The following is a 14,061-nucleotide window of genomic DNA, read 5'->3' as shown; positions in this document are numbered from 1 at the left end:
ACATAAATAAAAGCATGCTGACTACATCCCGTCACAGTGACCAGGGCAAAACATCATGCCACCTAGGACCACCAGTCAACACCCTCCTTCCAATGCCCCAAGGGGATGACCAGATATTTTAGGGAGATATTTCCCAGGCTGACTTCTCCAAGAGCTCATCAGGAAAAGAGAAAAAAAAAAAAAAACAGTTCAGAACACCAGAGCTTGAAAACAATCACCCAGAAAAAAATATTTATTTTAGGGAGTTTGGGGGGTGGAAAAGAATCATGCAATCTTCAGTAAAGTGACAAGCAAGATTCCAGTTTTGAATCATATGTGCTTCACTCATCCCCCCAAGACTGTACCCCCCATCCTGAACCATTTACTATAACAACCTCACCATCAAAAGGAACCAGGCACCTGGTGATTATGTTACCAGGTACTCAACCATCTAATTCGAACGCTGCTATTCGAATCTGAAATATGAGGGTAAGATGATGGGGAGGGGAAGACACAGGAGGCTACAGGCATAGTGACTGCAAGGAGGACCCAGGCCAGCAAATAAGAGAGAAGAAGGTACACAGCTCTCATGGGAGAGACAACCCCCATCCACCCACAGAGCTTCAACTCCATCCGTTTCTTCCTTAGCAGGGGAAACTTTGTCAAGAAACAGAATCTATCCCTGGACATTTCAGAGCAAAAGTGAACCCAGAGATCGACACTTACATTTCATTTGCTTGAAGATGGACTTGTTAGGTTCAAGCCAGTGCTGGGAAGAGAAAAAAACCAAAGATTCTAGGTCAGATGGCTGGACCATATAATGCATACCTAATAACTAAAAGGAATTTAATAAAGATATTCTTTTTCCAAAGCACAGCCTTGGTTCCCATAGATATTCCTCAGGGTTCCACCCTCTGAAGGTCAACATGAACAATTTGGCAATAATAACACCACAGGCAAGGGTGTAAATTACAGCAAACTAACACTGAGGAGTATTTGAGTCATACAGTTGCTGGGAGAGAAGGATGGGGGTAGATTATACACTGAAATGGGAGGTTCTAGCTGCTTCAGTTGACTCCTAGGTGATTCTTTGAGCTCCATTGCTCTGGGCAAACCACAGACAGCTAAAGACTTTGACATCCATGACCTCAAAGAGTCACAGTCCAAGACAGCATCAGCACCCTGCTCCCCTTCCAGGCAGCCTCCTTTCAGGTTAACAGTGGGCCAAGCCAGTATTAGCCACATCACACAGAGGAAATTCCCCTCTATGGTTGGGAAGAGCAAATGAAATATCTTATTTCAGAGGGCTGAGGTCATCAAGAAGAAAAATTAGCTCCATCACAAAACAAAGAAGCACCAAGACCTGGAAAGCTCAGAAGCGTGTTACTCAGAGGTGTTTGAAGCAGATAACATGCTGGCCTCGGTGGCCAACTCTCTCCACACCACATGTGAAGGTCACTTATACATGCCGAGAACCAGGAAGCTTTCGATATCACTGACCACAATGTCCCTGAAGCTGCTTAGGGAATGTCAGGAAGAGTTTCTACATCTGTGGTTTATAAAGACAATAAGAGGAATGGCAATGGGTATACATCAAGAGGTCAAGAAGCCCTCACTTATGGGGCAACCCCCACTCCTGCTTGATACTGAGGGGGAAGGAATAAGAGGGAACTTACCATAAGTTACCTCATTCTCTCATTTCTGTCTTCCAGTAAGCCTCAAGGGTCTGTATTACCCCTATTGTTTGATGTAAATGCATAATCATAAAGTTTAATAAGAACCAGCATTTGTTGAGTGCTGACTAAGTGCCTGGTGCTGTTCCACAAGTTTCCATGGGCTATCACCACCATCCCACTTACAGGTGAGAAATCTGGGGATCAGGATGTTACACAACTTGCCTAAGGTCCCCAGTGAATAAATGTGGAAGCCAGCGTGCAGTCGGATTCCAGAACACAGGCCTGTGACCTTGGCCATGTGGCCTCTGGATGGGTCAGTTTGCTCTAAAATGTATTATTTTCCTTGCTGAACACTCTCTCTTTCCCCAGGAACAGAAAAGTTGAGCAGTAAAAACAGAAGTTTCCAATCCAGGGTAGTCAGATCTCTACAGTCCTCAAAAAACAAGAATGGGGTCTTTTAACTATTTCCATATGGAGAATCTAACAGAAAACCACACATTTACCCCTGACATGCTGCAGAGACAAATAAAATAGGAAGTTTCCATGCTTCTGGCCTAAATTATATCAGCTCATTTTGGGAACGCCGGTTATCTCCTTTATTCTCCATTTTTTTTAATGTGGTAAAATACATATAACATGAAATTCACCATCCTAACCATTTTTAAGTGTACAGTTGAGTGGTATTAAATGAATTCATAATGGTGTGCTACCATCACCACCATCCATCTCCAGAACTCTTTTCATCTTGTAAAATTTAAACTCTACACCTATTAAACAATAACTCCCCAGTCTCCCTTTCCTCCTGGCCCTTGGAAATCAATATTCTACTTTTGGTTATTCCTTCTAATCAGAAATTATGCTTAGTCTTTACATAGCTATAATCAAACAGTAGAAAATGTATTGATTACAAAACTTACCAGCTGTATCACCTTGTGAAAAATGTTTAACCTCTCTGTGTCTTTATTTCCAAAACTATAGAATGGGAATAGTAATAGTAATAGTACCTACCTTATAAGGTTGTTGTGAGGATGCTAAAAGTTAATAAACGTTAAGACACTGGCATGTGAAAAATAATCAGTGCTTGTTTGCTGATGCTGCTGTTACTATTTAATAAGTACAGTTTAATTGGGAGATACATCTTTCAATATACAGGACTCACGGAGGAGAATAATAAAAGGGGCCTCTGGTGATGAAATCGCTTTTCTTGAAATAAATAAATAGGATAATATAGAACTAAAGGGAGAAAACAAGTAATGCAGCCAGAGATCAATACCTATTGCTATGGTCTCACAGAGGGAGGATCACCAGTCATCTTGCCAATAAAATCTGAAATATAAACATATTTTCCAAATTCTCTTTGCTTGGCACCCTTTGAACGCCTTGGCCCTTCTCTGCCTAGCTTCAATCTACCTTTCCACCTTCTCGCTGCCTCCAGGGATGACAGGTGAGTTTCATTTGTGGGCCCACACCAGTTAGTCAGCGGCCATCTCCCAGGGCTGTGAGGAGGATCCCAAGACTGGGTGAAGGATCGGTGGGAATGAGAGCCATGATGGATTGGCTGTGTCTGCCTGGAGGGGTAGGGAACATTTGAGGCATGCCTGCAAGGTATTCACCACCTGTGTTCTAAATCAATTATTTTCCCTAAATGAACTGGCCTCCTTGTTGTTCTAGGAAACACCTGCAGTTTGTGATCCGTTCGACCTTCCTCCTCTCGGCCTGTTCACATCCTGTCCTTGCCTCCCAGGCCTCGTATCTCTCAGTTACCTATGTCCACAGTGTGATCACAACATACTTCTCCAGGACAGCTCTTCTTCTCAGTGGGACAGTTATGGGGTACAGAGCCCTAAGGAAAATAAGCCAGCGGTAACCATCCTTCAAGGGGTTACAGGAAATCATTTCTCCAAAGAGGGTGAAGGTCAACCTGTTGTATGTACTAACGTTTAAAAACCTGACTGGCCTATGGCCCAGCAGTTCCTTTATTCTCTAATTTGCCCTTGTGAACACAGAGGAACGTAACAAGGGTTTTCACTGCAATATTATATAAAATTTTAAAATATTAGAAATAACATTGATGGCCTTCACCAGGAAAATGGTAAAAACTGTGGTCTGTTCATCTTCTGGATGATTCTGCAGCAGTGTTTTATATGAGGTAGGTCTTTATGTGGAACATGGTTAGATCTCTGAGGCACACTGTGGGATAAAAAAGGTGAGCTGCAAAATTTATAATTATGGCTGCAGTTAGTTCCCAAATCATGCACTGAAGCGCCCCAGGGAAACAGGCATACTAGACTTCTGTCGGACACCATGTGAACCATGAGCTGGAGGAAGTCCACAACTGCAACATTAGATCATGCGATATTCCTTTGATGCCATACTTTTCACAAAGCTGGGTTTCTAGTGGCTGCTGTGATAAAAAGGAAGTACTTTGAAAACAGGTGTGCAACAGGCAATGAGTGTGTCAGTGTCTGATCCAACTCCAGAGTTTGAGAAGCCATGGGGTGCCCGACAGGCACACACATCCCATTAGTAAGTAACTGTGGTTAAGAATGAACTGAAAATACTATTTTCCTGTGTGTAATGTTTCAAATGGCCACTAAGGCCATAATGGCCATGCTAGGACATAAATACTAAGTTGCTTGGGTCTAACTCTTACTAGATGGAGCTGATAGATATCCTTTTGACCCAGGGCACCAGGAAATAATTACTAAGATACTAAGGGAGCCATAAAACGAGAAGGTTTGGGAACCTCTGAACTATGGTATCATACAATTGATGTGTCTTCTTTTTTAAATAAAAAGTACAAAACACTCCCATATATTTTCAAAAAATACAGAATAAGAATCTAAATGTATTTCTAAAGATGTGAAATGATACACACTAAACTGACACCAGTGAGGGTGGGTAACAAGGAGAGAACAGGAAGTCAGGGGTGCTGGTGAAAGGAAACCATGACTTTCCTGAAGTTTCATCTGTGGTGTTTTAACTTAAACCTTTTATGTGTACCAGTGCCTCACACCAATAATTAAAAATCGACTTAAAAAAAGAAAGAAAGCTAAGCTCTACTCATAGGATAAGGGTGAATTTCACGTAATTTAGATTCATGAGAAAGAATTTCATGCATAACAGGCAGATGCCAAATCCAGCTGAGCACTTAGGGCTGACACTGTGGTCCAGCTCAGGAGCCAGCAGGACTGGGTTTGAATCCCAGCTCTGCCACTTACTGGTGGTGTGACCTCCAGCAAGTTCCTGTTCCCTCACTTACGGCATCGCCAGGAGGTTTGAATGGGTTACCTCACTAAGAAGCCCTTAGAACAGAGTGCAGGTTCCATAAATCCCAGCTGCTCCCACCTTCCTCATGTTCACTGAGAGAGACTCCTGGGTTGGTGCAATGGCCCCTCTCGGTGAGCCCACCTTCTCATTCTCTGCCTCTCTCACTCCCCGCCCTACCTGCCCTCTGCTCTGCATGGACAGATAATTCTCCTCCCCATTTTCATTCTTCTTTTCAGAGTTAGGGTTGGGCAATGAAGTCGCCTGTTCTACACCAACAGCCCCTGCTGTTACTGTAGGTACAGACGGATAACACGCCTGTGAGAAAATAACCATGATGTAATGACTTGCTGCTTAGATATGAGGCTCAGAACATTTATTGCACTGCTACTTTCCTTTCAATTGCTACTTGGAATATATGCTATTTTTAAAGTCTGCTTCTGTACTGGAAACTGATACTCCCTAAGAGAGGCAGAAAGGAAAGCCTGCCAACCAAACATCTGAATTTGTGGCTGTTTACTGTAGCTGAAACCTTCATTTCTTCAACTCTCATTGAGAATAAAAATTGCAAATGCTAAGGAAGCTAAGACTCAACCACTGATTCTCCGACTGAGCTTGGGGAGTAAGATGACCCCGAGGCTGCCTCCCTCAGCCTGATGTGAAGGATCAGGAAGGCGTCTGCAGAAGCACTGTCAGGGCTCTGCCCAGGACCCTCGGGTGCCCTTCCCTTTCAGTACACAGCCGTCCCACTCTTTATAGGAAGGCTGCCCTCAGGTCACTGAGTCCACTGCAGGGTGAGGTGAGCCTCCCCACTCCCCCACCCACAGCAGGGCAGCTCTTAACTAACAACTGACAGGGTGGGAGGACAGACGCCTCTGCTCCCTTGCCCCTGGGCCGGGACAACTCTCAGGCATGACCTCCACTGCTCCAGGGCTCCTCTGTGGCCTGAGCCCACGTTCCCCTCTGCACGACTGTGCCGCCATCCACACTTGCAGGGCCTCCTTCTCCTCCCTGTCCCAATCCCCCCTCTCCTATGAGTCTCTTCCTGGGAACACTTCCTGCTAAGACTGGAGTTTTCATCGCAGGATCTGAGTCCTGGGAACCGGACCTGAGACAGTCTCCCCCAGAAACTGCCCTCCGTGGTGTTTCAAATCCTTCCCTTGGAGGTTTATTGCTTATGCCTTAGGCCTGAGCCCTGGCAACCTGCAAGGCCTCTGTGAGAGGGCCCAACTGAACAGGGTTTTCAGTAGTGACATCTGGCCTGAACACTTTTCAAGTCATTTCTTAGAACAAATGCATTTTGATTGACAGCAGCTTGAAGAAAAAGAGGAGGAGCAGAAGGAGCTACACAAAAGGGTGAAAAGCAGAGAGAGGCCTGAACCCTCCAGGCCCTGATTCCCTCACCTGGGACCTTGGGATGGGGGCAACAGAGTCCAGGACCCTAAGAGTCCTTCAGTCAGCCCTCACGGGCCACCTTCTCTGAACCTGAAGGATGAGAACGTTGCCAACAGATGTTTCTTTCTTTGTAATTTTGCTAGACCCAGCTGCAGTAAGCCCTAAGAAGATAATTTCCTCTACCCCATCCTAGAAATGGTGCATTTCTTTTGTACTTTCTAATTTTGGCTTTTTGGGAAAAAAGAAGTGGGTGTGAGGAGGTGATTTGTGACAAAGTAGATTGATTTTTAATTTGGTAGCTGCTAAGACCAAAAAAAAGGCTCCCCAACGTAAACAGTATAACACTTAGTTATCTATGAATGTTGGATTCAGGCTATGATTACAGAATAAATTACACACCTCTCTGTTATCTCTCTCAAAACGCTTGATGCCCTAAATCAGAATAATCTGTAGCCGAGAGAAATGTGTCAAATAACCAACGGGGCTTTAAACAGAATGAATGTACCTCCCCAAACAGGAGCTTGTTTTTCCCTCTGAGTAACGAGATCCAAAATCTGACCAGTTCCCATCACAGCCCTGAAAAGGTGCCTGATTCTCAGGTCTCCCTGGACAAAGCCCCAGAGTAACTCATTCCCTACTTTACGTAGCCAATTTATGCCATTTCTAGGCCCTTTGGCCTCTTTTAGGGGAAAGAACGCCATCTGAATGAATGCAGCCTAACAGTGACCTGGACAGTGAAGTGAGAGCTGGGCCTAGTGATTTAGCTTCAGTAACAATGGTTTCCACTCCAGGTTCAATAAAATCAACCACACAACACCACCAACAATGAAAGTATCTGTAGATCAGGTACACTCAAAGGTGAGTGTCCTTTTGGAAGTCAATCTGTGTAAGAAAATCTTCGTTTCTTCTATGTAGTGTTTTTTCCTCCTTCAGCCATAACTGCCTTTGCATTCTAGGTTCTCAGGGATGAGCTAAATAGGAGTAAGAGCCAGGAGAAGAAACATTGTAGAAAACAGGTGGAAACTGGAAGCCTAAGAAAGCAGAAGCAGCATTTTTTTTTTACTGTAAAGAACCGATAGTAAATATTTTAGGCTTTGTGGTCCATATGGTCTCTGTCAGAACTACTCGATGCTGCTGCTGGAACATGAATGCAGTCACAGACAATACATAACTGAATAGTAGTAGCTGTGTTCCAATAAAACTTTATTTATGAAAAGAGAAGGGGGAAATCCTGACCCTTGTGTTCCAGCCGCTGCTCTGTGTCCTCATAACAATGCTCACTTAAAGAAAAAACAGTATTGTAAAAAGAAAACACAATAGAGGTTGCAAATAATTTATTGCTGTTTATATTAAAGTACACTAGGATAGCAAAATGCAGTCATGAGGGAAATTATGCGATTCCTTCAAGCTTTTTACAATGGAATTTACCACTGGTAATGGCTGCTGTCGACCATATAAATTTAACATTGCCATCAAATTGTTTTAAGGTGCAAAGATCTCCTGGTTGCCAGACCCATGGATCTTTTCAGACTCTTCAAAGCATGAAACAGTAAAAAGATCAGTTACACCTGTTGATAATGTGGACTAATTCATTTAAATAACAACCCTATGGCTGTGGCATAGATACTATTGGTATCCCCATTTTACAGGTAAAGAAATTGAGGCATTTGTTAAGGAGTCTGCTTAAAGTCATACAACCAGCAAGTGGCAGGGACAGGATTTGACCTGGTTTTCCTGGTGTCAAAGTTCTTAGCACCTGAGCAACAACGTCTTCCAACCCTCCTTCTTCCTTGATATTTCAAACTGTGGTCCATTCTCCTGTATTACGTCTATAACTACCTTTGCTTCCAGGATGTCTCTCTCTCCTTATTCTATTCTTTCTGCTCTGTACGTTCCTGTTCAGTCTCCTTTGCTGTTTCTCTTTCTGGATCATCCTTTAAAATATAGATTTTCTTTGTCTTTCAGATACTCCTCTTGTTCCATTCTCTCTCCTTTAGTTCCGCAATCCATTCTCAGGCTTTGTAGTAGTGGAGACCTCATGGGCTCCAAAATCTCCATCTGTGACCTAAACTTCTTCATTAAGCTTCAGATCCATCTTTGCAACTATACACTGAACATCTCCACCTTAGCATCTCACAGGCATCCCAAACTCAACATTCCCGAAGCTTACCACTTCTCCCTAAACCCCACTCTCTTTGTACAGTTTATTCCATAAGTAATTCTACCTGCACTTGAAGCCCAAAGTGGTCATGTACGAAGTCCAAACACCTTGCTGGAGAGGCTGTGTGGAGAGACCCTGAAACTACATGCAGAGGGAGGGGGCCCCCAAGTCCCACCTTCCAGCCACCCCCATCAAGGCAGCAGTCATATGAATGAAAACGTCTTGGACCCTCCAGACCAGACCAGCCACCAGCTGAATACCACTGAGTGAGCCCAGTCAACACCATGTGGAACAGAAGAATCATCCAGCTGAGCCCTGCTCAAATTTCTGGCCCACGAAATCCTGAGTTATAATAAAATTGTGCTGTTTTAAGCCATTGAGTTTGGGGGAGACTTGTTACACAGCAATAGATAACTAGAACTCTCGCTCCTGTTTATGGACTGAATGTGTGTGCTCCCACCCCGAAATTCAACTGTTGAAGCCCTAACCCTCAACGTGATGGTATTTGGAGGTGGGGACTTTGGAAGGTAATAAAGTTTAGGAGAAGTCATGAGCGTGGGGCCCCCATGACGGGATTAGTGTCCTTATAAGAAGACGAAGAGAGACCAAAGAGCTCTCTCTCTCTCTCTCTCTCTCTCTCTCTCTCACTCGCTCTCTCTCTCTCCCTTCACCATGTGAGGACACAGGGAGAAGACAGCTGTCTGCAAGCCAGGAAGAGAATTCTCACCAGGAACGAAATCTATGGGCACCTTGATCCTGGACTTTCCAGCCTCTAGAACAGTGAGAAACAAATGTCCTGTTTAAGCCACCCAATCTAGGGTGTTTTCTTACAGCAGCCCAAGCTAACTGAGACACCCTTCACTGTTACCCTCCATGGATATAACATATAGCTGAACCTCTGAAAGACACCTGCTGGAGCATGCGTGAAAAAGAAATAAAAGTCTGCTTCAGATTGTCACTTCCTAACCTGTACTGTTTTTATTTCTTCAAGTTATACATCATACTTACCTTCTAGTCTTCTTCCCTCCTTGACTTAAAAATTGTCTTTATAGCTACTTTGAAACTTCCAAACCTGCTGGTCTCCAGTCAGCTCTGATGTTCTTGCCTGCTGGAAGCCTCCAGTGAGTGCTTCTCTCTCTAATGACAGTACTTAAACCTTATCTCCCTGATTAAGTGCTGTCCTCATCTGAACCAAGCCCAGGAGGTTCCCACCACAAGAAGGAAGACCACCTGACCTTGGATAGCCTCCTGTTTTTTCCTAACTCAAATTGGGATAAAATGGCATTTTCCCAGCCCACTCAACCTTATATCTGCCTTTGGCCCAAACAAGATAACCAGTTCCTGTGTTTTCTCCTCCCACCGCTAAAATTATGATATGCCAGTTGGCTAAGTGACTTCCAGATTGCAACCTGTCTTTATCAGGCATCCTGTCCCTTCCACAGAGAGGGCATCAGCTGTAGACAGAGTCAATTATAAGCAATCATTTTAGTTAAACACCAAGTTCTGCTTTCTACTGAAAGAATGTGACACTTTCCCCAAATCTGTTAGTGTTAGCACCCTGCACCACAATTGAACCACTAGAGAATGTATCCAATTTTCAAGGTATGAGGATAGTGCTGCCTTCCTTGTAACTGGAGCGCCCAAAGTCCTTTCCCATCAAGCCAAGTTACTTGTCCATACTCCCTCTCAAAACAGGCATCCAAGCAGTCCTGATTTTTAATACTCCTGAGACTTAAAAGAGGACTTATGAAGGAGACAAATTCGTGACCAGTGACATGAGGAAGCAGTACACCCTTCTCTTCAGTGCAGAACTGCCCTAAATCTTAGGTACCATTCTCATCCTAGTTACAAGCATCTGTGAAGCATTTGTCCCCAGGAGCAGGAAGCAGCCTTTCAATGGCAGGAGCAGCTGGTGGGACATAATGCTGCCTGGCTTCCTGGCGCCATCCCCCGAGTGAAACTTCAAATCATTGGGCCTGTTTTTAGTCCATTCCAGGTTGTCCAAGCAAATTGCTCTGACATAGAAAAGGTCTTTTCCCATTATTAGTAAAACTCACTGATACGCTCACTAGCTCTTTCCGGCTGCCAACATAAAAACCCCATGGCTATAATTACATTTGGAGGGAGGAGGCATCAGTGTTCAGCGTGTCCTTGCACCCATGATCTCCCAGGTCATCCTACCTGAAAGTGTGTCTGGTGGCCACGTGACACAATGCCCTAACACAAGGGTGCCTGAGGAGATCATCCCAGAGGTGTGGATTTCCAACGTGAATTTGTTGTCTTTGAGTAGGAGTAAGAATGGTCATAAATTAGAAAAGTCAATGACACTGATGTAAGTGGGTTGAACAAATGCTTAGAAATAGGGAAGTTAACATCAAAAGCACTGGGTCTATCTCCTGCAGACTACACATCAACCACCTACAACCACGTCCTGCTATAATTCCTCCTCTGGCTGGGCTGGGGTTGGGTATATCCCTAGTTCTAAGGCACTGGGGGTGGTTTCCCTCCTGGGTTTGGGAAAGGGTGCAAGAACAAGAAGGGAAATCTAGGACAATGGACATCTCAAAGCGTAGCCATAGAAACTAGAATTAGGAAACCCAACCTATTATTTCAAAACTTCATCTCTCCAAAGAAAAGTTACTCAAACACCTGAGCAGAAGTGGTGGAAAGAATATGCGAGATTTAAGAAAAAATACCTGGGCTTAACCTTTTTCTTCTGGAATTATTTCTTCCAAGACTTCTAAATGTATAGTTCCAGCTTTCTCTATCAGTAAAATGAGGGGACTACCACCCATCTTTTCCCTAATTGTAGGCAATTAAGATTATATGAATTCCTCAGAAGATGAATGTGGTGAAAATTCAAGGGTATTTGTATTGAATCTGTCCTCCCTACCTCAAATTTTTAAAATAATGGAAATTCTAAGTATTTGCCATTAAAATAGCAAAAGATAGTTATCATTTGCTGACTCGATCCTCACCACTTTCAGAGCATATGCGGTATGAGACATCTTGTCAACCATATGGTGTTCCGCATGTAAGAGGGCTAAATATTTAATATTCCACAATGGTTTACCATCAATCAAGTTGGGAAGAGCTGTACGCAAACTCCCACCTCCCACAGCAGAGGTGAGTTCCACTTTAGCTTTTCTAGCTAACTTGATTTTCTCTGGTGATTAGCCTTCTATCCAAATAATTCATTTGTTTTATTGTCCACTGAGTAAAAGTACATGAGCTGGTAAAAAACCAATGCTGGTCAATTAATCTCTGCTTAAAACTCCCATATTGGGACATCTTTGTGCCTTTGATGAGCTCATTTTTCCAATTATCTAAGTCTCACTTTCCCCCTTCTCTCCCCAAAGATTCTAATAATGGCCTTCCTGCCTTTAAAAGAAGCTGTTATGGACACTTCTAGGTTTTAGACTTGCTAATCATGGTTGTATTTCCTCATGCAATTGCTGCACCTAGACCTAGCAATGCAAAATAATTGTAATAACAACAATTAATAACAAAAATATCACATAGCATGTCCTCAGTATATACCATTTATTAAGCATTTACATACTTCATCTCTAATTCCCATCTCAATCCTACATATATGTAATATTATCTCTTTTAACAATCAGGACAAGGACCCAGAGAGGCTCAGGAACTTGGTCAAGATCACACAGCTTACTAACCAGCAGAGATGGGAATTAATTCACATCTTTCTGAGTGCAAATTCCATGCAGTTTTGTGTAGCACCCCCTCTACAACCTATGTGGAAGCCACACTCACACTGTATCCTCAAAATCAGAAGGCTATAAGAGCTGTGTGATGTGGGGGAGAAACAGAACTGTTAGGCAGTCCTGTAAGCAACTGAATGAACACATCTGATAAGATTGTTTCTTTTCTTTTAAAGATTGGCACCTGAGTTAACATCTGTTGTCAATTTTTTTCTCTTCTCCTTCTCCTTCTCGTCCCCCTCCCCCTTCCCCTTTCCCTTCTCCTTCTTCTTATCCTCAAAGCCCCCTGGTACATAGTTGTATATTCTAGTTGTAGGTCCTTCTAGTTGTGCTATGTGAGACACCGCCTCAGCATGGCTTGATGAGCGGTGCCACGTCCAGGCCCAGGATCCAAACTAGCGAAACCCTGGGCCACCAAAGCAGAGCACGCAAACATAACCACACAGCCACAGGGCCAGCCCCAAGATAGTTTTATTTTGGGAGTGGCCCATAATTTTTCCACTAATCCATGAGTAAAAATTAAGCTAAACCAAGTCAAAATATAAAGAACAGTGAAGCACACCAACCTAAAGACTTTTCCTTTCTTAACTTAAAAAAAAAATTCTTAGGCATATTGAAAAGTTGCAAAAATAATATAATGTAACCTTCACCCTTCTTCCCCTTAGGTTAGCATATTGTATAACCACAGTACAGTTACCAAAATTAAGAAACTAATATTAACACCACACTATTAACTAAAGCACAGACTTCATTTGAGCTTACCGGTTTTCCCACTACCATTCTTTTCTCTTTCAGAATCCAACCCTGGACCCCACATTACCTTGGTTAATCATCTCTCTAACCTGTGAGTGTGCCCCTGTCTTTCCTCATCCTTCACGACTTTAACACTTTGCAAGAGCACTGGTAAGTTATTTTGGAGAATGTCTATCACTTTAGTTTGTCCGATGTTTCCTCAAGATGTGAATGAGGTCATGAACTACTGGGGAGAATACCACAGAGATGATGTGTCCTTCAGTTCATGATATCAGGGGGGATGTGACGTTGGTATGCCTGTACTGGTGATGTTAACCTTGATTGCTTGGTTAAAGTGGCATCTGCCAATTTTCTGCACTATAATGTTATTCTTCATCCCTCTGCAATTAAATATCTTGAGGAGATACCTTGAGACTATGCTAATTATCTTGTTTCTCCTCAAACCTTTGCCCACTAATTTTAGCATTAATCTATGGATCTTGCCCACAATAGTTATTATTGTGGTGTTCTAATCACAGTTTTCTATTTCTGTCATTCTTTCAACATTTAATAATTGGAATTCTTCTGTAAGAAAGAGCTGCTCCTTCTCCATCTTTTATTTATTTATATCAGTATGGACTCATGGATATTTATTCTGTGGAATATAATCCAAAAATATTGTTATTTCTTGTTTCTGCTCCAATTGTTCCATTTTGGCCATTGGCAGTTCTTTCAGGTTGGCTCTGTGCCGTTCCTAGTGCCCTATCTTTTAGTTTTTTGAGCACTTCCTTACTTTCTGGTGCCATGAGATGCTCCAGGTTCATCTTGTGATTTCCCTGTCCTAGCCCTAGAATCAGCCATTTCTTCAAGGAGCCCTTGTTTCTTCATTGGAGAATAGTATTAGAAACCAATATTGAGGGGCTGGCCCCGTGGCCGAGTGGTTGGGTTCGCGCGCTCCACTGCAGGCGGCCCAGTGTTTCGTTGGTTCGAATCCTGGGCGCGGACACGGCACTGCTCATCAAACCACGCTGAGGCAGCGTCCCACATACCACAACTAGAAGAATCCACAACGAAGAATACACAACTATGTACCAGGGGGCTTTGGGGAGAAAAAGGAAATAATAAAATC

The 14,061-nt window shown here is 43.3% G+C and overlaps 1 protein-coding gene across 1 annotated transcript in view; it reads right to left on the bottom strand.

The window, feature by feature from the left end:
* Positions 1 to 14,061, bottom strand: part of LOC124231889 (FERM domain-containing protein 3-like) — a gene marked incomplete at its 3' end in the record, with an annotated part of 191,692 nt that overhangs the window by 30,029 nt on the left and 147,602 nt on the right. Inside the window, exon 3 of the mRNA XM_046648902.1 lies at positions 706 to 748. Within this exon, the coding sequence (XP_046504858.1) occupies positions 706 to 748 (43 nt within the window). The remainder of the gene's footprint in view (positions 1 to 705; positions 749 to 14,061) is intronic.

The sequence above is a fragment of the Equus quagga genome, unplaced genomic scaffold (genome assembly GCF_021613505.1).
Source record: "Equus quagga isolate Etosha38 unplaced genomic scaffold, UCLA_HA_Equagga_1.0 HiC_scaffold_111_RagTag, whole genome shotgun sequence".
NCBI classification, from domain to species: Eukaryota; Metazoa; Chordata; class Mammalia; order Perissodactyla; family Equidae; genus Equus; species Equus quagga.
Note: the sequence above shows the minus strand (reverse complement) of the source record. Positions and strands in the feature narration are given on the sequence as shown.